The sequence below is a fragment of the Leucoraja erinacea genome, chromosome 9 (genome assembly GCF_028641065.1).
Source record: "Leucoraja erinacea ecotype New England chromosome 9, Leri_hhj_1, whole genome shotgun sequence".
Classification (NCBI taxonomy): domain Eukaryota; kingdom Metazoa; phylum Chordata; class Chondrichthyes; order Rajiformes; family Rajidae; genus Leucoraja; species Leucoraja erinaceus.
Window position 1 is genome coordinate 66,677,661 of NC_073385.1, and position 26,803 is coordinate 66,704,463.

General features: G+C 47.6%; 1 protein-coding gene across 1 annotated transcript in view; it reads right to left on the reverse strand.

Moving 5' to 3' along the window:
• The window catches only part of cdkl1 (cyclin-dependent kinase-like 1 (CDC2-related kinase)), a 40,924-nt gene that overhangs the window by 13,093 nt on the left and 1,028 nt on the right, over nt 1-26,803 (reverse strand). Inside the window, exons 2-5 of the mRNA XM_055641100.1 lie at nt 8,894-9,015; nt 7,278-7,350; nt 4,860-4,950; nt 1,502-1,702 (exon numbers count right to left, since the gene is read on the reverse strand). Of these exons, the coding sequence (XP_055497075.1) occupies nt 1,502-1,702; nt 4,860-4,950; nt 7,278-7,350; nt 8,894-9,015 (487 nt within the window). The remainder of the gene's footprint in view (nt 1-1,501; nt 1,703-4,859; nt 4,951-7,277; nt 7,351-8,893; nt 9,016-26,803) is intronic.

Genomic DNA, 26,803 nt, shown 5'->3' on the forward strand with positions numbered 1-26,803 from the left:
TAAGGAGCGAAGGAAATGGGCAATATTTTGTACCGAAACGTTGCCTAATTCCTTCGCTCCATAGATGCTGCTGCACCTGCTGAGTTTCTTCAGCACCTTCGATTTTCCAGCATCTGCAGTTCTTTCTTAAACTCAATAACTCCAATGGTAGGAATTGGTTAACACAGGTTTATTTAAGCTAACACAACTAAACATTTTTTGGTAACTTTACTAATTTGATAACTGGAGTCTATAGAAACATAGAAAATAGGTGCAAGAGGAGGCCATTCGACCCTTCGAGCCAGCACCGCCATTCATTGCGATCACGGCTGGTCGTCTACTTTCAAGAAGGTAGATAGATCTGCCATGATTGAATGGCGGAGTAGACTTGATGGGCTGAATGGCCTCATTCTACTCATAGCACTTGTGAACTTATGAATAGTATTATGATCCTCAGATTTCTAAACACAATGCACGCACTTTTGAACGATGTGCCGTGTTAGTCGCCCCCAGAAGGTGCAGGAGTGATTTACCAGAATGCTGCCGAGATTGGAGGGTATTATCTACAAGGAGAGGTTGAATATCCTTGGATTACTTCCTCTGAGGTGTTGGAGGTTAAGGGGAGACCTGATTGATGTAGATACAACTATGAGAAGCATAGATAATGTGAACAGGCAGAACTTTTTTCCCCAGAGGACATATTGCAGCTTTCAGGTGAGGGGGTCAAAGATTAAAGGAGATGTGAGGGGTACGTGGGTGCTCGGAATATGCTGCCAGGGGTGGTGGTGGAGGTACATACGATAGTGGCATTTCAGATGCTTTTAGATAGGCACATTGATAGAGTCATATAGCACAGAAACAGGTCCTTCAGCCCAACTTGTCCACGATGATCAACATGTTCCATCTGCACTATATTTGGCCCATCTGCCCCTCAACCTTTCCTATCCTGGTACCTGGACAAATGTCTTTTAAATATCGTTACAGAACCCACTACCTCCTCCGGCAGCTTGTTCCGTACACCCACCGACCTCCAAGTGAAACATTTGCCCCTCAGGTTCCCATTCAATCTTTCCCATCTCACGTTAAACCTACATCCTCTGGTTCTCGATACTGGGTAAAAGGTTAATGGAGGGATATGGATCACGTGCAGGCAGAGGGGATTAGTTCAACTGATCAGTGGCGCAGCGGTAGAGTTGCTGCCTCACAGCGCCAGAGACCCGGGTTCAATCCCGACTACGGGTGCTGTCTGTACGGAGTTTGTACGTTCTCCCCGTGACCTGCGTGGGTTTTCTCCGAGATCTTCAGTTTCTTCCCAAACTCCAAAGACGTACAGGTTTGTAGGTTAATTGGCTTGGTGTGAATGTAAATTGTCCCTAGTGTCTGTGTAGGATGGTGTTAATGTGCGGGGATCGCTGGTCGGTGCGGACAGGGTGGGCCGAAGGGCCTGTTTATCTCTAAACCTGGGCATTGTGGTTGGCACGGACAGGGTGTGTTTCTCCCCTCTGTGTGTTCCAGTACTCACCCAGTGTTTTGCGTATTAGGTAGAGCTGGTCGACGTCGGACTTCCCTGGCCAGAGGGGAGCTCCACACAAGAGCTCTGCGAAGAGGCATCCGATGGCCCAGATGTCGACCGGCGGCCCGTACTGAGTGTCCCCCACCAGTAGCTCGGGGGCACGGTACCACCGCGTGGCCACATAGTCCGTGTAATAATCCCCCGGGCCCGCTGCAACACACAAACCAACACCACACCTCTCAGCTACTGCCCACACACAGTGTTGGTCCCCTAACTTGAGGAAGGACATTCTTCCTATTGAGGGAGTAGAGCGTAGGTTTACAAGGTTAATTCAATGGTGGCAGTGTGAACTGCGAGGAGGATGCTATGAGAATGAAGGGTGACTTGGACAGGTTGGGGGAGTGGGCAGATGCATGGCAGGTGAAGTTTAATGCGGATAAATGTGAGGTTATCCACTTTGGTAGCAAAAACGGGAAGGCAGATAACTATCTAAATGGCGTCAAGTTGGGAAAAGGGGAAGTACAACGGGATCTGGGGGTCCTTGTACATCAGTCTATGAAAGTAAGCATGCAGGTACAGCAGGCAGTGAAGAAAGCGAATGGCATGTTGGCCTTTATAAGAAGAGAAATCGAATATAGGAGCAAAGAGGTCCTTCTGCAGTTGTACAGAGCCCTAATGAGACCACACCTGGACTATTGTGTGCAGTTTTGGTCCCCTAATTTGAGGAAGGACATTCTTGCTATTGAGGGAGTGCAACGTAGGTTCACCAGGTTAATTCCCGGGATGGCGGGACTGTCGTGTGCTGAGGGAATGGAGCGGCTGGGCTTGTACACTCTGGTATTTAGAAGGATGAGAGGGCATCTTATTGAAACATGTAAGATCGTTAAGGGTTTGGACACGCTAGAGGCAGGAAACATGTTCCCGATGTTGGGGGAGTCCAGAACCAGGGGCCACAGTTTAAGAATAAGGCGTAAGCCATTTAGAACGGAGATGAGGAAACACTTTTCTCACAGAGAGTTGTGAGTCTGTGGAATTCTCTGCCTCAGAGGGCGGTGGAGGCCGGTTCTCCGGATGCATTCAAGAGAGAGTTAGATAGGGCTCTTGAAGATAGCGGAGTCAGGGGATATGGGGAGAAGGCAGGAACGGGGTACTGATTGGGGATGATCAGCCATGATCACATTGAATGGTGGTGCTGGCTCGAAGGACCGAATGGCCTACTCCTGCACCTATTGTCTATTGTCTATAAACCCTCAGCATTAGCCCTCAAAACACACAACTATCTTCAATGGCAAAAGGACATGCCTTAAAAAATGTTTAGTAACAAACTACTGACATTCACAAAGTGCTGGAGGTTCCCTGTAGAAGGCGTTGTGTCTGAGCAGGAGCAGAACCAGGGACGTCAGCACGAGGGAACTCACTAAACCTGCGGGACACTTTCCATCAAGACTGAAGAAGGGTCCCGACCCGAAACGTCACCTATCCATGTCCTCCAGAGATGCTGCCTGTCCTGCTGAGTTACTCCAGCATTTTGTGTCCATCTTTGAGACACTTTGCATGAGGTCTCTTCCTTGCCACTGACAGCAACATCCAACCCCAACATAGACACAAAACGCTGGAGTAACTCAGCGGGACAGGCAGCATCCCTGGAGAGAAGGAATGGGGGACGTTTCAGGTGGAGAGCCTTCTTCGGACTGAGAGTCAGGGGAGAGGGAAACCAGAGATGTGGAAGGATAAGGCGTGAAAATGACAGATCAAAGCAGAAAATCAAGGAAATGTAGATGGTTCATTGTTGGCTGAGAGGGAAATGACAACGTGGCATACAGTCAGTAAAATTAATCAGTGGGTCAGTGAAACTAGGGTGGTGGAGGGGTGGAGAGAGGGTTACTTGAAGTTAGAGATGTCAATATCCATACCGCTGAGGTGTAAGCTGCCATTTTACACTTACAACTAGTTGTGAATTGTGAACCTAGTCTGGAAAAATAAAATACTTGAATGCATAGCTTTAAGGTGAGAGAGGCAAAGATTAAAGGAGATATGCGGGGCAAGTTTTTATTTTACATAGGGAGTGGCGGAGGCCTGTAACGAGCTGCCGGGGTTGGTGGTGGAGGCAGGAATGATAGTGGTGTTGAAGAGACCTTTGGTTGGTCACATGGAGATGTAGGGGATGGGGACATGTGGATCAGGTGCAGGTAGATACGAGATGGTCTAGGCATCATGTTGAGGACAGACATTGTCGGGCACATCCTGGTGCTGTGTTGTTCTATGTTCTATGTAGTAAAATTGTTATCCCCAGTTTTACACACACTACACTCATGTCACCCAGTTTCCTGAGTCTATTTAACAAGCATGTCAGTTTTTAACCAAAGATCTTAGAGATGGTCCACTCCTGCAAGATGGTCCACTCCTGCAAAATCCAATGGACTGACATGTAGTACGCAACGGAGTGTAACTTCCGCCATTTCAGTAACCCCGACCCGACTTCAGTTATGCCGCTCGCAGTGTAATCAGCGTGGCGGGGGAACAGTTTGTGTGTTTTTAAATGTTTTAAATGTTTTTTAAATTTTCATTTTAAATGGCTCATGTCCTGTATTTGAATTAATTTTTGTGTTAAACTTGCACTCTGTAATTCATCTAATCCCATTGTTCACAACTGCTTGTATGCACCCATAAAGGCATATGTGTGTGTGTGTGTGTGTGTGTGTGTGTGTGTGTGTGTGTGTGTGTGTGTGTGTGTGTGTGTGTGTGTGTGTGTGTGTGTGTGTGTGTGTGTGTGTGTGTGTGTGTGTGTGTGTGTGTGTGTGTGTGTGTGTGTGTGTGTGTGTGTGTGTGTGTGTGTGGGTGTGGGTGTGTGTGTGTGTGTGTGTTAGTGTGTGTGTGTGTGTGTGCGCGTGTGTGTGGGGGTGTGCGTGTGTGTGTGGGTGTGTGTGTGTGTGTGTGTGTTAGAGTGTGTGTGTGTGTGTGTGTTAGTGTGTGTGTGTGTGTGTGTGTGTGTGTGTGTGTGTGTGTGTGTGTTAGTGTGTGTGTGTGTGTGTGTGGGGGTGTGTGTGTGTGTGCGTGTGCGTGTGCGTGTGCGTGTGCGTGTGTGTGTGTGTGTGTGTGTGTGCGTGTGTGTGCGCGTGGGGTTACGGGAATGGCGCTGAAGATTACCCATCACCTACTACGGCTTTTTCGCGGAGTGAACCATCTTGCTCCGCTCTAAGATCTTTGGTTTTTACAGGATATAGACACAAAAAACTGGAGTGACTCAGCGGGTCAGGCAGCATCTCTGGAGAAAGGAATAGGTGGCGTTTCTGGTCGAGACCCTTCTTCAATACAAGATATTTGCCCCAGCAGTAAATACCCGATAAACAAAATGTATTTTACTTACTCAGTATCCTGGCAAAACCAAAATCACACAGCTTAATGACGCGATCTTTAGTGATCAAGATATTTTCTGGTTTGACATCTCTGTGTATGCACTGGAAAAACAAATAAATACTCAAATAACTGATTATCGCAAGGATTCTAGGTAAAAGCATGAAAATTAACATTATACCAAGGCGTGGAATGGTATTGAAGACACAAAAAGCTGGAGTAACTCAGCGGGTCAGGCAGCATCTCTGGAGAGAAGGAATGGGTGACGTTTCGGGTCAAGACCCTTCTTCAGACTGAGAGTCAGGGGAAAGGGAAACAAGATATACTCGGTGATGTAGAGAGATATGGAACAAATGAATTAAAGATTTGCAAAAAAGTAACAGTGATAAAGGAAACTGGCCATTGTCAGCTGTGGTCTATGTGAAAATTAGTTAAAGACAATGAGACTCAACAAGAGAGATGGAGAGAGAGGGAAAGCAAGGGTTGCTTGAAGTTAGAGAAGTCAATATTCTAAGCGCTGGGGTGTAAGCTGCCCAAGCAAAATATGAGGTGCCGTTCCTCCAATTTGCGCTGGGCCTCATTCTGACAATGGAGGAGGCCCAGGACAGAAAGGTCAGTGTGGGAATGGTAGAGGGAGTTAAAGTATCCAGCAACCGGGAGAAATTCCTTGATATTGTTTGATACATGTGATTGGGAAATTCTGATGCCGATACTGGTGCTGTGATCAATCCTTCACTGATGACAAATTGTTACATTGTCAAAATCAAATGAGTGCAACAGGAATTGTAAACCAGTAGAATACAACATGTGGTAATACCACACTCCTAGCATAGGATCATATTACATGAATAAGGATATGGGCCAAATGCAGGAAAATGTGACTAGCCCAATATGCCAACTTGCTCGACATGGGCAGATGGGCCAAAGGGCCTGTTTCTGTGCTGCCCAGCTCTCTGGCTCTCATCAGTTTTACAAAAAGACTGTATATATTAACCTTTTTGCATGCTATTATGTTTTGGATAACATTTATCACCTTTGATAAAATATATTAATTTTGTCTGTAACATAGACAATATATATTAATTTTAAACAATAATATTTAATACCACCACTATAAACAATTCAAATGTATGCAACATCTTTAGTTTAGTTTAGTGTAGAGATACGGTGCAAAAACAGGCCCTTCGGCCCACTGAGTCCATGCTGACCAGCGATCCACACACACACACTACACAAACTTGGGACAATGTTTACAATAGTACACCAAGCCAATGAACCTGCAAACCTGTACGTCTTTGGAATGTGGGAGGAAACCGGAGCACCCGGGGGAAACCCACGCAGGTCACAGGGAGAAGGTACAAACTCCGTACAGACAGCACCCGTAGTCAGGATCGAACCCGGGACACTAGCGCTGTGAGGCAGCAACTCTACCGCTGCGCCACCGTGCCACCCCTTTAATCTTTAATTTAGCAAAATTCACAGAACATTATCATCTCGAAGTGAGACACCAAGTATTGTGGACGCAGCCCAGACCATCACGCAAACAAACCTCCCCTCCATCGACTCCTTCTACACTTCACGCTGCCTCGGCAAGGCCAGCAGCATCATCAAGGAGCAGTTTCAACCCGGTCACTCACACTTCTCCCCTCTCCCATCAGGCAAAAGGTATGAAAACGCACACCTCCAGATTCAGGGACAGTTTCTTCCCAGCTGTTATGAGGCAACTGAGTCACAACCTCTCATTTACCCCATTGGAGATATTTGCACTATCTTTAATAGGACTTTATCTTGCACTAAATATTATTCCGTTTAGTCTCTATCTGTACACTATGGAAAGCTTGATTGTGATCATGTACAGTTTTTTCATGGACTGGATAGCACGCAACAAAACAGCTTTTCACTGTACCTCGATAATAAACTAAACTAAAATAATATTCCAGCAAATGAGCCCGGGATGGGGAAGAAACATAGAAACGTAGACAATAGGTGCAGGAGGAGGCCATTCGGCCCTTGGAGCCAGCACCACCATTCATTGTGATCATGGCTGATCGTCCCCAGACTCGCTGCCTTACAGCTCTTCCAGTGCCAGAGACCCGGGTTCAATCCCGACTACGGGTGCTGTCTGTACGGAGTTTGCACGTTCTCCCCGTGACCTGGGTGGGTTTTCTCCGAGATTTCTGTTTCCTCCCACACTCCAAAGACGTGCAGATTTGTAGGTGAGTTGCCTCGGTATAAATGTAAATTGTCCCCTAGTGTGTGCAGGATAGTGTTAATGTATGGGGATCGCTGGTGGGGGTGGACTCGGTGGGCCGAAGGGCCTGTTTCCACGCTGTATCTCTAAACTAAGCATTGGGAAAGTGAATGAGTGGTGTGGTTCCCTGGAGAAGCAGTGCAGGAAGAGGCTCCTGTGGACAGGGTGAGTGGTACTCACATTGTGTTTATGGCAGAAGTTGACAGCCTGCAGTGTCTGCCATGTGATCCTCTTCACCAGCCGATCAGGGACCCTGTGATAGAGTGGGTATAGGCCAAACATGTTCACTCAATATCATGACTTTATCAATGAATGAATGAATAAATACTTTATTGTCATGTGTGACAAAGTCACGGTGAAATTCTTTGCTGACGTACACAAGGTATACAAATAGTCGCCACCTAAAGGGCACTGACAAAATTACAACGTACCCCCGTGCCAGGTCCACCCTTTGTTCTCCCCCCACGTCGTGTCCCTGTTGTCCAATATCGTGACTTTAAATATACTGTGTGCAACTAAAACATGTTCACACAATAAATTCTTTACATTTTTTTTTAATTTTCACTCTTCAGATTTTTGCTCTTTGAATTTACCATGTACAGGTGAAACATGTTCACTCAGTACAACGACTTTAAGTTTACCATTTACAGATGAAACACTGTTTACGCAGCTATCAGGCCACTTTAGTGATTGCTGAGAATTAACCAGTGAATTAACCCAGGACATTAGCCAAGAAAGATCAGTGTTTTAAACATAGAATGTTTCTATTCACGAAGAAGGTCGAATTTGTACACGGCCGGTTGCATCGTGACAACTTGAGCGCCCTGGAGAGGAAAAGACTGCAAAAAGTAGTAAACACTGCCCAGTCCATCATCGGCTCGGACCTCCCTTCCATCGAGGGGATCTATCGCAGTCGCTGCCTCAAAAAGGCTGGCAGCATCATCAAGGACCCACACCATCCTGGCCACACACTCATCTCCCCGCTACCTTCAGGTAGAAGGTACAGGAGCCTGAAGACTGCAACAACCAGGTTCAGGAATAGCTACTTCCCCTCAGCCATCAGGTTCTTAAACCTGGCTCGGACAAAACTCTGAATATTAATAGCCCATTATCTGTTATTTCCACTTTTATCAGTTTATTTATTCATGTGTGTATATATTTATATCATGGTATATGGACACACTGATCTGTTCTGTATTCATGCCTACTATGTTCTGTTGTGCTGGAGCAAAGCAAGAATTTCATTGTCCTATCAGGGACACATGACAATAAACTCTCTTGAATCTTGAACTTGACTCTCAATATTACTCACCCTTTAGGATTATAGAAATATTCATATTTCTCACCCTTTATGGTCATATAACCATTAATATTATTCACCCATTAGCAGTACAGAACCATCAATATTATTTCCCCTTTAGGGTGCCAAAAGTATTAATATTATTCCCCCTTTAGGGTGACAGAAGTATTAATATTACTCACCCTTTAGGGTGACAGAAGTATTAATATTACTCACCCTTTAGGGTGACAGAAGTATTAATATTACTCACCCTTTAGGGTGACAGAAGTATTAATATTACTCATCCTTCAGGGTAACAGAAGTATTAATATTACTCACCCTTTAGGGTGGCAAAAGTATTAATATTACTCACCCTTTAGGGTGACAGAAGTATTAATATTACTCATCCTTTAGGGTAGGGTAACAGAAGTATTAATATTACTCCCCCTTTAGAGTGACAGAAGTATTAATATTACTCACCCTTTAGGGTGACAGAAGAAGTATTAATATTACTCACCCTTTAGGGTACCGGTTGAGCTCGTCGAGCACAGTGTGGTCACAATATTCAAATACTAAATGAAGTCTTCGTTTCCTCCTGAACACTTCGATCAAGTTGACCAGGTTGTTGTGTTTCAGTTGCTGAAAAATAAAACACAACTTTGGGTGCCAGAGAACTTTGCCTGCAACGTGACTCATTTCTCAGGTGGATCTTTGCTTCAACAATGTTAAAATTGGTTTTATGAGGCGGTTTAATTGTAAGTTGGGGTTGACCAGGTCTATCAATGATGCATTGCATTGCCGAGATGTGTGTGCGCACCTTGGAGCCTCTGTGTGTGGAGTCGAGACTTTTCCACACAAAGGGTGGTGGGTGCATGGAACGTGCTGCTGGAGGAGGTAGTTTAGGCTGGGACTACCCCAACGTTTAAGAAACATTTAGACAGGTACATGGATAGAACAGGTTTGGAGGGATATGGACCAAACGCAGGCAGGTGGGACTAGTGTAGCTGGGACATTGTTGGTTGACGAGGCCAAGTTGGGCCGAAGGGCCTGTTTCCACGCTGTATCATTCTATATGAAGACATGAGGGGATGAGGGAGAAATGGCACAATAGAAGCACTGCATATTACCGTTAGAAAGCCTCTATTCCACTGGGTTTCAGGGAACATTTCTTCATGTGCATCAGTTTAGACGTATAGAAACATAGAAATTAGGTGCAGGAGTAGGCCATTCGGCCCATCGAGCCTGCACCGCCATTCAATATGATCATGGCTGATCATCCAACTCAGTATCCCATACCTGCCTTCTCTCCATACCCTCTGATCCCTTTAGCCACAAGGGCCACATCTAACTCCCTCTTAAATATAGCCAATGAACTGGCCTCGACTACCCTCTGCGGCAGAGAGTTCCAGAGATTCACCACTCTCTGTGTGAAAAAAGTTCTTCTCATCTCGGTTTTAAAGGATTTCCCCCTTATCCTTAAGCTGTGACCCCTTGTCCTGGACTTCCCCAACATCGGGAGCAATCTTCCTGCATCTAGCCTGTCCAACCCCTTAAAAATTTTGTAAGTTTCTATAAGATCCCCTCTCAATCTCTAAATTCTAGAGAGTATAAACCAAGTCTATTCAGCCTTTCTTCATAAGACAGTCCTGACATCCCAGGAATCAGTCTGGTGAACCTTCTCTGCACTCCCTCTATGGCAATAATGTCCTTCCTCAGATTTGGAGACCAAAACTGTACGCAATACTCCAGGTGTGGTCTCACCAAGACCCTGTACAACTGCAGTAGAACCTCCCTGCTCCTATACTCAAATCCTTTTGCTATGATGTATGGTGCTGTTTAAATCAGCATGGCTGAATTCAGGTCTGAAGAAGGGTCTCGACCCGAAATGTTGCCTATTTCCTTTGCTCCATAGATGCTGCCTCACCCGCTGAGTTCCTCCAGTAATTTTGTCTACCGGCTGAATTCAGAGTTCAGTTCAGAGATACAGTGTGGAAACAGGCCCTTCAGCCCACTGAGTCCGCACCGACCAGCGACCCCCACACATTACACTAGTTCCATCCGACACACAGGGGAACAATTTACACAAGTCAGTTAACCTACAAAGCCGCACATCCTTGGAAGCCTGAGCTCCAGCCTATCCTCACCTCTGGCCCAGGAGCTGAGTTTCAGAAGATCATAAGTGATAGGAGCAGAATTAGGCCATTCGGCCCATCAGGTCTACTCTGCCATCCAATCAGGGCTGATCTATCTCTCCCTCCTAACCCCATTCTCCTGCCTTCTCCCCTTAACCTCTGTCAGATCAGATAATACTACACATAAATACAACCAAGCCAAACTCAAGTACAATAGTTAGAGCAAAGGGGAGGATACAGAGTGCAGGATATAGTTCTCAGCATTGTGGCGCATCAGTTCCACACACAAAGTCCAATGTCCGCAATGGGGTAGAGGTGAATTGGACAGTGCCCTAGCTTATAGAAGGGCCGTTCAGAAGCCTGATAACGGAGGGGAAGAAGCTGTTCATGTGTGTGGTGGTGTGCGGTTTCCAGCTTCTGTACTGTCTGCTGGATGGGAGCGGGGAGAAAGATGAAAGTACTTGCTGACTCCGTGAACTGGGATGGGAATGAAACCATCTCGCCTGATAACAGGAAGAGCGGGAATGCCTTCTTGCACGGATAAACTGGAAAATAACATCCTGACGTTGGTGCAGCGGGTAGAGCTGCTGCCCCATTGCGACAGAGACCCAGGTTCGATCCTGACCTCGGGCGCTGTCTGTGTGGAGTTTGCACGTTCTCCCTGTGACTGCGTGGGTTTCCTCCGGGATGTTCCGGTTTCCTCCCACATCCCCCAGGTTTTGTAGGTTCCCTGGCTTGGTATAAATGTAAATTGTCCCTAGCGTGTGTAGGATAGGGTCAGTGTGCAGGGATCGCTGGTCGGCGCGGACTCGATGGGCCGAAGGGCCTGTTTCCGCGCTGTATCTCTAAACTAAACTAAACTAAACACCAGGCTCAGCAGCTGTCTGCTACAGAGTCACACACACACACACACACACACTATCCTCAGCAAAACATTTAGTGCGGGAGGAACTCAGCAGGTCAGGCAGCATCTGAGGAGGGAATGGACAGAGGGCGTTTTGGGATGGCACCTTTCCTCAGGCCAGTGTTTCAGGCCGCTGAGAGGCGATCAGTGGCACAACTGCAGTGTTCAACAATGAAGGCCCATCAATAAGTTGAGTTACGTTTACAGACCGGCTGTGACACTGTATTCTGCATTTTGTTCATGTTACATATCGTTCGCTCTGTGTTGAACTCAGGTCATTGGATCGCACTTAGAACAATGTCTTTCACTGGATCTTGGTGCTTGTGACAATATTAAACCAACACTAATAATTACGCCTGCAGGAGGGAACTTTGTGCTAATTTGAGCTCTACCTGTACCCTGCTGACTCTGGCTTTATTCAGAGAGGCACTGACACAAAATAAAACAGCTCATGGATCAGTGGTGAATCTATCGAACAAGTCCGTTTACTGAAGGCCTATAACAGTGTGCACTGGGAAACACTCTGAGGAAACCCAAAGTGTTTCTACGATGCGCACCGTTAAGGCCTTCAATAAACCGTACAGATCTTTTATAAAAGTCACAATTGTATTTAATGGCGGCACGGTGGAGCAGCGGTAGAGTTGCTGCCTCACAGCGCCAGAGACCCGGGTTCGATCCCGACTACGGGTGCTGTCTGTACGGAGTTTGTACGTTGTCCCCGTGACCTGCGTGGGTTTTCCCCGAGATCTTCGGTTTCCTCCCACACTCCAAAGACGTACAGGTTTGTAGGTTAATTGGCTTGGTATAAATGTAAATTGTCCCTAGCGTGTGTAGGCTAATGTTAATGTGCGGGGATCGCTGGTCGGCGCGGACCTGGTGGGCCGAAGGGCCTGTTTCCGCGCTGTATCTCTAAACTAAACTGTAAAATAGCCCATTTCCCAATAGATTCCTACAAATGCTCCAAGGAGCAGTCACTGATGTGCTTCACAATACCCTTTCCCCAAACTCTAGTTTGATGTGTGCGTGTGTGTGCGTGTGCGTGTGTGCGCGCGTGTGCGTGCGTGTGTGTGCGTGCGTGTGTGTGTGTGCGTGCGCGCATGTGAGTGTGTGTGTGTGCGTGCGTGTGTGCGTGCGTGTGTGCGTGAGTGAGTCTGGCAGCTCAGGTTTCACGTATCTGAGGACAGACAACGTTTTGGGTCGGGACCCTTCTTCCGTAGTATGGTTTTACTTCATTTACATGTAAATCCACTTTAAACTTTCAAGGGCCCGTCTCACTTACGTGATCTTGGCACGCAATTTACGCGACCTCACGATGGTCCCGCGAATGTCGGGTGCGATTACATGCGTACGCACAACCGTCTGGAGTGATTCTAAGATGGACACAGTGCTGGAGTAACTCAGCGGGACTGGCAGCATCTCTGGAGCGAAGCAATGGGTGATGTTTCGTGTCGAGACTCATCTTCGGTCTGAAAGAATGGTCTTGACCCAAGACGTCACCCATTGCTTCTCTCCAGAGATGCTGCCGGTCCAGCTGAGTTACTCCGGCATTTTGTGTCCATCTTCAATTTTCTCTGTCCCGCTCTGGGAGTAGAAGTGGGGGCGGCTCCGGACCGCAACGGCCGTGAGCCCCAGGCCGAGCTCGGCGATCGTTTGCCTGCTTCTGCTGCTGTTGGAGGTGAGACGTGGCGTCGCGCCAGGGTCTTGGACCTGTCCCACTTTGGCCGTCAGTTCCGTTGGCGCGCGAAGATTTCCTTCGTTACAAAATTTCGGAGCGCCGCGCGATGTCGCGCACAACTACATACCCCTCCGCGCTTCGCAGTGAGACCGGCCCCGCGCTGCCACACGATGCCCGTGCGCCTCAACGCAACCATGAGGTTGCGTAATTTGCGTGCCAAGGACAGGCCCATTAAATAACAGCCGTTCGCAGTCCAGACTCACACACACTATCTCAGAACTCTCAAAGCAAGAAGGATAATGGTTCAGAATGCCGTGCAAAATTGCATTAGAAAACAAACACAGTTTGTCTCAAACATCCACCAGTTTGGCTGGGTTAGTTTGGCACATCCATACGCTACCCAAACCAGGTCAAAGCAAATGAACAGAAACCCTTTCATTCAGCGCGGGTGCCTTTACTGTATGTGCCTTATCCACTCTCGACAACATAAGCAAATAACTCAATGCTTGGTTTCAATGTAGTCATTAGTTAGTCGTCCTGCATGTGTGTTTACCTTGGATTGCCAAACCGAGAAATAATTCATGCCAGAACATTAATAAAAGCACAGATTTATCTCCTGTCCAACAGAATTAATCGTACTCACATTCACAATGCAATATTTGATGCAGCGAGCACTCTCCCTGATTGCGCTACTTGGAAACCAGATCTGTTGTGATGTTGTTGTCAACATCACCTCCTGGTACAACACAGAAGTAACGTCAGGGAAATGGGGGCTGATAAAGACTGTGCAGAGCGGCACTGCATCACACTGCACAATGTCCTCTGCAAAGCACCAAGATAGACACAAAAAGCTAGAGTCTTGCTATTGAGGGAGTGCAGCGTAGGTTTACAAGGTTAATTCCCGGGATGGCGGGACTGTCATATGCTGAGAGAATGGAGCAGCTGGGCTTGTACACTCTGGAGTTTAGAAGGATGAGAGGTGATCTCATTGAAACATATAAGATTGTTAAGGGTTTGAACACGCTAGAGGCAGGAAACATGTTCCCGATGTTGGGGGAGTCCAGAACCAGGGGCCACAGTTTAAGAATAAGGGGTGAGCCATTTAGAACGGAGACGAGGAAACACTTTTTCTCACAGAGAGTTGGTGAGTCTGTGGAATTCTCTGCCTCAGAGGGCGGTGGAGGCAGGATCTCTGGATGCTTTCAAGGGAGAGCTAGATAGGGCCCTTAAAAATAGTGGAGTCAGGGGATATGGGGAGAAGGCAGGAACGGGGTACTGATTGGGGATGATCAGCCATGATCACATTGAATGGCGGTGCTGGCTCGAAGGGCCGAATGGCCTACTCCTGCACCTATTGTCTGTTGTCTATTGTATTGTATTGAGTAACTCAGTGGAGATAGACAAAGTGCTGAAGGAAATAGGCGACGTTTCGGGGAACAGTTTGGGTTTGGGTCGAGACCCTTCCCCACACGTTTTGTCCGCTCCTCCTGAAAGCAGTATGTGTCTGCCTTTGGGACACTTTGCACGAGGCTTCCTCTCCCTTTCTTCAAGCAGGGATTCTCTCCCTGTTTTAATCTGATCCTTAACGGGGATTACAGTAGGTTTATCAATCGTATTCTTTCCCACCGAGAAAATGGTGCGAAAATGGACGTTCCCGACTGTGGGAAAAACGTTCAAAATATACTGCACTCAGCAAACTGATCAAAACAAGTTGGCTGATGTCATGAAAAGAGGAAATAAGTTGAATGTATTCACACAAAGGGTGGTCTTCTTCTTGTGTATGGCATGCACAGCCTACATTTGCGGGACAACTTGTTCCGTTTGATCTTATTTGATTTTGCACGCCGGGTTGATTGCATTCGTCAAAACAGGGCGGGCCACGTGAAGGTTGCAATCTCCCACCCCCACAGAGGGTGGTGGATGTACGGAACGAGCTGCCAGAGGAGGTGGTTGAGGCAGGGACTATTGCAACATTTGTGAAACAATTAAGACAGGTACATGGATAGGACGGGTTTGGAGGGATATGGGCCAAACGCAGGCATGTTGGGACTGGTGCAGCTGGGACATGTGGGCAAGTTGGCCCTATTTCCACACTGTGTATCACTCTATGACTCTATTCCCATGTAAATGGTCACGATGGCTAGGCTGCAGGTTCACTTAGACAGTGCCAGTGCATCCATAATTTAGTGGTCTGGTTTCATAAGCCTGACATGATATAACACGTTGGCAGAGGCAACAGTGGGTTTCCTCCCACACACCAAAGATAGGTGGGTTGGTGGGTGAATTGGCTGCTGTACATAGCCCCCAGTGTGTGGGGAGTGGGAGATGGTGTGAGGATATTTGGGCACAGGCCACGGACCAGTGCTGGACCACTCCTTGACTACAATAGGGAAGGAGGGAACAGTCAAGGAAAATTGTTTTAGTTCATGTTTATTGGGAAAACCGCAGGAATTCCTGCCTGTGGTATTCAGCAAATAATTGCAGCATAAGGATACATGGTTATTGAACATTGACGTCCACTGGGCAAAACATATGTTCCAAATAATATGACAATTAATGGAATCCACAGGATGAACTTTTGACAACTCTGAAGGATGAGGGGGTATCTTATAGAAACAAATAAAATTATAAAATGACGGGACAAGCTCGATGCAGGAAAAATGTTCCCAATGTTGGGCAAGTCCAGAACCAGGGGCCACAGTCTTGGAATAAAGGGGAGGCCATTTAAGACTGAGGTGAGAAAAAACTTTTTCACCCAGAGAGTTGTGAATTTGTGGAATTCCCTGCCACAGAGGGCAGTGGAGGCCAAGTCACTGGATGGATTTAAGAGAGAGTTAGACAGAGCTCTAGGGACTAGTGGAGTCAAGGGATATGGGGAGAAGGCAGGCACGGGTTATTGATAGGGGATGATCAGCCATGATCACAATGAATGGTGATGCTGGTTCGAAGGGCCGAATGGCCTCCTCCTGCACCTATTGTCTATGTTTCTATGTTTCTAACTCAATTCACTGTAAATTAAGAAAATCACATCCAAAGGTTCTGAAGTATGTTTTTAGTCTTGTATGTTTTCTCAACTTCAAGTAACCCTTGCTTACCCTCTCTCCGTCACTACCCCATCCTGGTTCTCCGACTAGTTCTACTGTCCTCCTGATTAATTTTACTGTTTGTGTGCCTCGTTGTCACCTTCCCCACAGCCAACAATGAACCATCTACATTTCCTTGATCATCGTCTGCTTTGATCTGTTGTTTTCACACCTCACCCTTCCACATCTCTGTGTCTCCCTCTCCCCTGACTCTCAGTCTGAAGAAGGGCGGAAACGTCCCAAAACGTCACCCTTTCCTTCTCTCCACGGATGCAGCCTGTCCCGCTGAGTGACTCCAGCGTTTTGTGTCTATGTTGGGGTTGGATGTTGCTGTCAGTGGCAAGGAAGAGACCTCATGCAAAGTGTCTCAAAGATGGACACAAAGTGCTGGAGTAACTCAGCGGGACAGGCAGCATCTGTGGAGGACATGGATAGGTGACGTTTCGGGTCGGGACCCTTCTTCAGGCTCGATGGAAAGTGTCCCGCAAGTTTAGTGAGTTCCCTCGTGCCGATGTCCCTGGTTCTGTTCCTGCTCAAACACAACGCCTTCTACTTTGTGAATGTCAGTAGTTTGTTAATAAATGTTTTTTAAGGAGTGTCCTTTTGCCACTGAAGATAGTTGTTCTAGAGGGCTGATGTTGAGGGTTTATAGACAACACACAATGGGTGCAGGAGTAGGCCATTCGGCCCTTCGAGCCAGCACCGCCATTCAATGTGATCATGGCTGATCATCCCCAATCAGTACCCCGTTCCTGCCTTCTCCCCATATCCCCTGACTCCGCTATTGTTAAGAGCCACAACGCCTTCTACAGAGGGCCTGTTGCTTTCCGCAGAGGGCAGGACTCACAGCTGATTAGATCAGGCACGCCCGCACACAATAACACATGCACCCAACGGCAGAAAATATAAATCACGTCCCAATCAGTGCAGGGACAGCAGGCAAAGATTGGGAGATACAAAGGGAGTCAAGGACACAAATAAACAGTGCAACACAAACAAGCTGCAACAAAGATGGATGCCGCTGTGGCAGAGAAAAGGCTGCTGCCAACTGCCAACTCCAGGCCAACTCCCGGCTAACAGGGTCAGTATTCGAAATACAGCCACTTCCTGACAAAACCCACTCTTGTGCAAATGTTTATCTTCACCACAACCTCGCCCGAGTAAAGAAAGTAAAGGGCCTGTCCTTCACATGTTTCACGGCCTAATTCACGACCTAATTAATGCCGAGTTTGCCCGTGACTCGTACTCGCAGCATGGTTGGGTTGCCACAAGGTCGTAGGCGGGCCGCGATGCTGGCCGTAGGTACTCGTGGCATCAAGTAGGTCGGGGCGTTTATCTAGCCTGATGAAAAATGTCCACGAGTAAAAAAGGTCGTGAATGAGGGACAGGCCCTTGGACAAATAACTACACACCTGACATCAACTGTACGACACATTAGGAAGCTGGCTCCAACTTTACCACTTGCACAATAATCAGACACTTCGGCACGGTGTAGAGTTGCTGCTTTACAGCGCCGGAGACCCCTGGTCCGATCCCGACTACGGGTGCTGTCTGTACGGAGTTTGCACGTTCTCCCCGTGACCTGCGTGGGTTTCCCCCGAGATCTTCAGTTTGCTCCCACACTCCAAAGACGTACAGGTTTGTAGGTTAATTGGCTTGGTGTAAATATAAGTGCGTGTCGGTTAGCGTTAGCGGGGACCGCTGGTCGGCGAGGACTCAGTGGGCCAAAGGGCATGTTTCCGTGCTGTATCTCCAAACTAAATCACACTGTATCCCACTGTGACAAGTGGGATGTTGTTATTGGAAGACATTTACAAGATGCGTGGATTGTACAGTAGAACTTTATGCATCATTGTATGACTCATTGTCACCTTCCCCTCATCTATCAATGATCCATTCTACACTTTCCTTCAACTTCATCCCCTTTGATTTGTCCTTTTCACACCTTGCCCTTCCAAATCTCCAATCTCTTTCTCCCCTGACTCTCAGTCTGAAGAAGGGTCTCGAGCCGAAACCTCACCCATTCCTTCTCTCCAGAGATGCTGCCCGTCCCGCTGAGTTACTCCAGCTTTTTAATAATAATAATAATAATAATAATAATAATATTTTATTTATGGGCGCCTTTCAAGAGTCTCAAGGACACCTTACAAAATTTAGCAGGTAGAGGAAAAACATGTAAGTGGAATGAAATAAATAGTAGAGACATGACCAGTACACAAAGTAAAGACAGAATTCAATCTGAAGACAAAAATCAAAAACACAATATGAATACACAATATACATTTTTTGTGTCTATCCTCGGTGTAAACCAGCATCTGCTGTTCCTCCCTACACAGTCTGTGGAATTCTCTGCCTCAGAGGGCAGTGGAGGCCGGTTCTCTGGATGCTTTCAATAGAGAGCTAGATAGGGTTATTAAAAAAAGCAGAGTCAGGGGATATGGGGAGAAGGCAGGAACGGGGTACTGATTGGGGATGATCAGCCATGATCACATTGAATGGCGGTGCTGGCTCGAAGGGCCGAATGGCCTCCTCCTGCACCTATTGTCTATTGTCTATAACTTTCAATAAGAAAGTCTTTCGCTGTCTTTTCTGATTGGAAAGTGAATTCATTGAAATGAAACAAGCCCTGGTGATGGATTGGGAATGTTCTAGAATGCAAAGTGGGATCTTGTTATTGGGAGACAGAATGAGGATATGAGCAGTGATAAATGCACAGCCTCTTTGGACTCAACATCTTCAAGGGGCAGAGGGCAATGTGTTTTGGGTAATACTGGAGTCAAGGGGGCTTCAGCAGGAAGAGGAAAGACCAGTACACCATTCCTCACAGCTCCAGAGCACTAGGCTCAACCTGACTGCTTGAGGTGGGGCCCTGGTGAGACCACACCTGGAGTATTGTGTGCAGTTTTGGCCTCCTAATTTGAGGAAGGACATCCTTGTGAATGAGGCAGTGCAGCGTAGGTTCACGAGATTGATCCCTGGGATGGCGGGACTGTCATATGAGGAAAGATTAGAAAGTCAGGGTTTATATACATTGGAGTTTAGAAGGATGGGGGGGAATCTTATAGAAACATATACAATTATAAAAGGACTGGACAAGCTAGATGCAGGAAAAACGTTCCTAATGATGGGGGGAGTCCAGAACCAGGGGCCACAGTCTTAGAATAAAGGGGAAGCCATTTAAAACTGAGATGAGAAAAAACCTTTTCACCCAGAGAGTTGTGAATTTGTGGAATTCCCTGCCACAGAGGGCAGTGGAGGCCAAGTCACTGGATGGATTTAAGAGAGAGTTAGATAGAGCTCTTGGGGCTGGTGGAATCAAGGGATATGGGGAGAAGGCAGGCACGGGTTATTGATTGGGGATGATCAGCCATGATCACAATGAATGGTGGTGCTGGCTCGAAGGGCCGAATGGCCTCCTCCTCCTGCCCATATTTTCTATGTTTCTATGTTCCGGAGTCTGGTGGTGCGTGATTTCCAGCTTCTGTATGTTCTGCTGGACGGGAGCGGAGAGAAGGTTGAGAGAACTTGCTGACAGACAACAAGATCAACTCGGTGAACTAGGATGGGAATGAAACCATCTAGCCTGATTACAGGAAGAGCGGGAATGCCTTCGTGCACGGATAATCTGATAGTGGAAAATAACATCTCCACTGGTGGGAGAGACTCGGACCAGAGATCACAGCCTCAAAATTAAAGGGCACTCATTTAGAAAGGAGGTGACCATGAGGAGGAACTTCTTTAGTCAGAGGGTAGTTAACCTGTGGAACTCATTGCCACACAGGGCTGTGGAGGCCAAGTCAGTGGATATTATTAAGGCAGAGATAGACACATTCTTGATTAGAACGGGTGTCAGGGTTATGGGGAGAAGGCAGGAAAATGGGATGAAGAGGCAGAGATTAGCCATTATTGAATGGCGGAGTAGACTGGATGGGCCGAATGGCCTAATTCTACTCCTATAACCTGTGAACGTGGATATCCTGACAGTGGTGCAGCTGGTCGCTGCCTCACAGCACCAGAGACCTGGGTTCGATCGTGACCACGGGCGCTCTCTGTGTGGAGTTTGCATGTTCTCCCTGTGATTGCCTGGGTTTCCCCCCACACACCAAAGATAGGTGGGTTGGTGGGTGAATGGGCTGCTGTACATAGCATAGCCCCCAGTGTGTGGGGAGTGGGGGATGGTGTGAGGATATTTCGGTTGGTGTAGATGGCGTTGGTCGGCACAGGTTCGGTGAGGCCACGGACCAGTGTCCCTGCTGGACCACTCCTTGACTACAATAGGGAAGGAGGGGGAACAGACAAGGAAGATTTTTAGCTCATGTTTACAGGGACAACCTCAGGAATTCCAGCCTTTGATATTCAGCAAACACTTACAGCATAAGGATACATGGTTATTCCACACTTCCATCCACTGGGTAAAAATACATTCCAAGAATACCGAGTGTATGCCTTTTTGCAACCTTCCCCTCATACATAATAAATACATTTCCTTGATCATCATCCCCTTTGATCTGTCATTTTCACACCTTACCCTTCCATATCTCTTGGGTGAGAGTTGTGTGGGTGGGGGTCACGGGGAGAGGTCAGGGGGGACCAGGTGCATGGTGATGCTCAGTTTAGAAACATAGAAACATAGAAATTAGGTGCAGGAGTAGGCCATTCGGCCCTTCGAGCCTGCACCGTCATTCAATATGATCATGGCTGATCATCCAACTCAGTATCCCGTACCTGCCTTCTCTCCATACCCCCTGATCCCCTTGGCCACAAGGGCCACATCTAACTCCCTCTTAAATATAGCCAACGAACTGGCCTCAACTACCCTCTGTGGCAGAGAGTTCCAGAGATTCACCACTCTCTGTGTGAAAAAAGTTCTCATCTCGGTTTTAAAGGATTTCCCCCTTATCCTTAAGCTGTGACCCCTTATCCTGGACTTCCCCAACATCGGGAACAATCTTCCTGCATCTAGCCTGTCCAACCCCTTAAGAATTTTGTAAGTTTCTATAAGATCCCCTCTCAATCTCCTAAATTCTAGAGAGTATAAACCAAGTCTATCCAGTCTTTCTTCATAAGACAGTCCTGACATCCCAGGAATCAGTTTGGGATGATAGGTCTCTCTGTGACCAGAGCACAGTCCGTGAGCAGCCCCTCTCCACACTGGGACTTTCGCCGTGCTCTCCGAACCTCGAATAAAACGGTGTCATGTCCCCAGGGACAGGGACGAGCAGAACACAGACAAACGCTCCCTTCATGATGTAGACGGAGGAGTCGCGTGCAACCTGTTTCTCTCGCGGTTCACAAACTCGCCAGCCACCTGCCACTTTTGCGGGCTGCAAGAGTCTGTGTACCACGTGTATATGGAGTGCGTAAGGTTGCAGCCCCTGTTCCGTTATCTAAAGGGGCTGCTCCTTGCTTTCTGTCTGCACTTCACTCCCACCACCCTCATCTTTGGACACCCTGTGCGTAGGGGAGAGGGTAGGGCTGAAGATGTCCTGGTTGGGTTGCTCCCGGGACTGGCCAAACCAGCCATCCGCGAGGTGGAAGCCCGAGCCGGCTGCCCACCTGCCCCTTTTCCGGGGTCACGTCTGCGCCCGGGTGGTGCTAGAAAAGTACTACACGCTGTCCACGGGAACCCTGGGGGATTTCCGGGACCGCGGGGGGGGGTGGGTGGAATGTATCGTTAATAAAGATGGGTGATGGTGAATTACAGGAGAAATATCATTTGAAAGCTAGTAATTTTTTTAGATATCTTCAAATCCGAGACTATGTGAAAACACACACACAAGACTGTCATTCTATGGGCCCAGATATATTATACAAATGCATGAATAGAAAGGCGGATACAAGTAAGTTAATAGGGTTTCGGCCCGAAACGTTGCCTATTTCCTTCGCTCCATAGATGCTGCTGCACCCGCTGAGTTTCTCCAGCTTTTCTGTGTAACCTCCAGTTAATATCCTATATTTACAATACCCTATTAACTGCACATATCCCACCTTCTGAAATGATTAGGCAAGCATGGGAAGATAAATTGGGTCTATTAATCTCAAAGGCTAGTTGGGAGGAAAGCCTTTTATACATACATTATTGCTCTCTTAACGTTAGGCACTCCCTGATACAATTTAAAATGCTGCACAGACTTTATTATTCAAACTCCAAATTGAACAAGATCTTCCCAAATGTCTCTCCTATTTGTGATACATATCTCCTCCAAGAAGCGACTACAACCCATTCTTTTGCTTCCAGCACTAAGTTACAAAACTTATGGAGGGGAATATTTGATACCTTTTCCAAAATACTTAAAACTAAACTGGACCCAGATATAAAACTGATCATATTAGGTATGTCAGAGGCCTGTTCTAAGCTAACGATATTTCAAAGAAGTTTCCTCGATTACGGCCTAATAACGGCGAAAAAAATGAATATTCAAATTTTGAAAACAGACAACAGTCCCTACAGTGAAGATGTGGATTACAGATATGTCTGAGACACTACATTAGGCTTGTCTTGGCGGAAAAAACAGATCGATTTCTTAAGACATGGATACCCTTTACTGAATTTTTACAACAATAGTACCCTGTATGCTGTATGTACCCTGTATACAAATTTAAATTTAAATTGAGATGCCATGAATCAGATTCAGATTCAGATTCAGATTCAATTTTAATTGTCATTGTCAGTGTACAGTACAGAGACAACGAAATGCATTTAGACAACGAATGGTGAGGGGGAGGGGGGGTGGGGCAAGGTATATGTCCATCTTTTCTTTTCTTATTCCTCTTTCTTTCTAATAAAAATAAATTAAAAAAAATAAGATGGTGATACACTGTAGTTGTTGAAGGTAAATTTGTTTTACTTGGTGTGGTGGGGGCGTTTTCTTTTGAATTATTTGGTACTGTAATTAGTCTTGTAAATGCTTAATTAAATCTATTTTTTGTGAAAATAAAAAAGCTGGTGTCGCAGCTGCCTCCGCCTGCCCCCCCCATGAGGAGTTGAACCGGTTGGCACAAAGCAGCAAGTCATCACGCCAACATCTCCAGCGTCTAACACCTCCCCGCGGCCCCCTCACCAGGCAGCGACAGAACCCGTGTCTCCGTGAAATGAGGCTCCGTGTTAGACCCAGCGGGACAAGGGTGCATGGACTCATCGCTGGCAAAACCCAGGGTCGGTTCACTAGCGCCCCTCTCTCCCGCCACTGACCAGTCCACGGGGTCAACGTGAACTCAGCAAGCCCACGTCTGCCTCTTCATGCACCTCCCAGTTCACATACTATAGACAACAGACAATAGGTGCAGGAGTAGGCCATTCGGCCCTTCGAGCCTGCACCGCCATTCAATATGATCATGGTTGATCATCCTCAATCAGTACCCCGTTCCAGCCTTCTCCCCATATCCCCTGACTCCGCTATCTTTAAGAGCCCTATCTAACTCTCTCATGAAAGTATCCAGAGAACCGGCCTCCACCGCCCTCTGAGGCAGAGAATTCCACAGACATACTATAGCATAAAACAGCACAGCATAGTTACAGGCAGTGTGGGAAGGAACTGCAGATGCTGGTTTACTCCAAAGACAGACACAAAACGCTGGAGTAACTCAGCGGGACAGGCAGCATCGCTGGAGAGAAGGAATGGGGGACATTTCGGGTCGAGACCCTTCTCTCCAGAGATGCTGCCTGACCCGCTGAGTTACTCCAGCATTTTGTGTCTATTTTCATTCCAGGTGAGATCAGAATCAGGAGTGATGGTGGGACCAGATCACAGCCAGCGAAAGAACTGGAGACTCACTAACTAACAAGTACCACAGCACCACCAGTCCATCACACAGACCACACTCCCCACCCATTGTAGATGTAGCCCGGTCCATCACACACACACTCCCCACCACGGGCTCCATCCACACTTCACGCAGGAAGCTGATTTCTCCTCCAGTTGGTTCATTCACATGGTGACCCACTGAAAAACGCAACACCAGCTTGTACCAGAGTCCACAAGGGCTTCTCTTCCAAGCCCACCACAAAGAGACTGTGTAGCTAGCCCCACATCTGGCAGTCGACACACAGTCCCGTTACACAATACACAGTCCCATTACACAATACACACAGTCCCATTACACAATACACACAGTCCCATTACACAATACACACAGTCCCGTTGCACAATACACAGTCCCATTACACAATACACACAGTCCCGTTACACAATACACACAGTCCCATTACACAATACACACAGTCCCATTACACGTCCACACACAGTCCCATTACACAATACACACAGTCCCGTTACACAATACACACAGTCCCATTACACAATACACACAGTCCTGTTACACAATACACACAGTCCCATTACACAATACACACAGTCCCGTTACACAACACACACAGTCCCATTACACAACACACACAGTCCCATTACACAACACACACAGTCCCATTACACAACACACAGTCCCGTTACACAACACACAGTCCCGTTACACAACACACACAGTCCCATTACACAATACACACAGTCCCGTTACACAACACACACAGTCCCATTACACAATACACACAGTCCTGTTACACAACACACAGTCCCATTACACAATACACACAGTCCCGTTACACAATACACACAGTCCCATTACACAATACACACAGTCCCGTTACACAACACACACAGTCCCATTACACAATACACACAGTCCCATTACACAATACACACAGTCCCGTTACACAACACACACAGTCCCATTACACAACACACACAGTCCCATTACACAACACACACAGTCCCATTACACAACACACAGTCCCGTTACACAACACACACAGTCCCATTACACGTCCACACACAGTCCCATTACACAACACACACAATCCCGTTACACCATCTGGCAAAATTCACCCCGACAGAAACTCACAACTCACTGCCCAGAAATGGAGGTCTGGGTTAAAATCCTCTCTCACGGTATTTGTGTGAAAATAAGTACATAAAGGCAGACAAAGATTGTTTTGAACTGAGATTTCTTGCCCAATGTACACACGACACGGGTTATGGATCATCACCACACAGACACATAGACTGTAGCCCCCCCCCCCCACTGTAACACAGAGGAACTGTACATCTCACGCCACCTCTTTGTGGTAACGTTCCCCTCGGCCCTGTCGGCAGAGTTTGGGAACGTCCTGAATCCTGGACAAGATTTACTACACAACCTTCCCGATCGAACCTCCCCACTCCCCGACACCAGGATCGTGGAACTAAAATGCAACCAGAACTTGAGGAGCAGCCCCTTCAGTTAACAATTCACTCACTGATTACTGTGTCAGCTTGTGTGGAAACCACCGCCATTCTCACGGAACCACACGGGGCACTTTCACCGGGACAGCCAGTGACAGAGGGTGCTACAGAAATGCACGTTAATCCCTGCGGCTCACAGCAGCTACTGGGAGCCTGGTGTCAAAGGCTGTTCTGGTTAAAGGATGGGAACTGTCCACTGGGCTGAGCTGGTGATTTTATCCGGCAGTTGACACAACTGGACAATATACTGAAAAAGAGTCTCGACCCGAAACGTCACCTGTTCCTTTTCTCCACAGATGCTGCCTGACCCGCTGTTCCACACAGTAAACACATGCCCACAATGTCACGTGTGCCCACGCACAACACGCATGTACTGTAACCTAAACACGTGTCCACACCGTGTAACATGTGCACGCGCACAGTGTACATGTACCTGCAATGTACCCATGTTTGGAGCAGAGGAGGCCGAGGGGTGACCCTCAAGATGTACAAGATCACGAGGGGCACGGATAAAGTGCACTCAGTCTTTTCCCCCGGGTAGAGGAGTGTAAAACTAGAGGGCACAGGCCTAAGGTGAGAGGGGAGATTTAAGAGGAACCTCAGGCACAACTCTTTCACTCAGAGGGTTAGTCTGTATCTGGAACAAGCTGGGTACAGTTGTAATGTTTAAAAGACATTTGGACAGATACATGGTTAGGAAGGGTTTGGAGGGATATATGAGCCACATGCAGGCAAATGGGACGAGTCCAATATGCCAACTTGGTCAACATGGACAAGGTGGGCTGAAGGGCCTGTTTCTGTGCTGCACAACTCTCTGCTCCGGGGTGTTGCGGAGGGAGGGAGAGAGGGAGAGAGGAAGGGGATAGAGGGAGGGAGGGAGGGAGGGAGGAGGGAAGGAGGGGGGGTGGGAGGGAGGGAGGGAGGGAGAGAGAGGGAGAGAGGGGAGAGGGGGAGAGGGAGAGAGAGGGGGAGAGGGAGGGAGAGAAAGGGGAGAGGGGGAGAGGGAAAGGGGGAGGGGGAGGGGAGGAGAGGGGAGGGAGGGAGGGAGGGAGGGGGAGGGAGGGAGAGAGGGAGGGAGAGAGGGAGGGGGAGAGGAGAGAGAAGGGAGAGAGGGAGAGAGAGAGAGAGAGAGGGAGAGAGAGAGAGAGGGAGAGATAGAGAGGATAGAGAGAGAGAGAGAGATGGAGAGAGAGAGAGGGAGAGAGGGAGGGAGGGAGAGAGAGAGGGAGAGAAATGGAGAGAGATGGAGAGAGAGAGAGAGAGAGAGAGAGATGGAGAGAGAGAGGGAGGGAGCGAGGGAGAGAGGGAGGGAGGGAGAGAGAGGAGGGAGGGAGAGAGGGAGAGGGAGAGGGAGG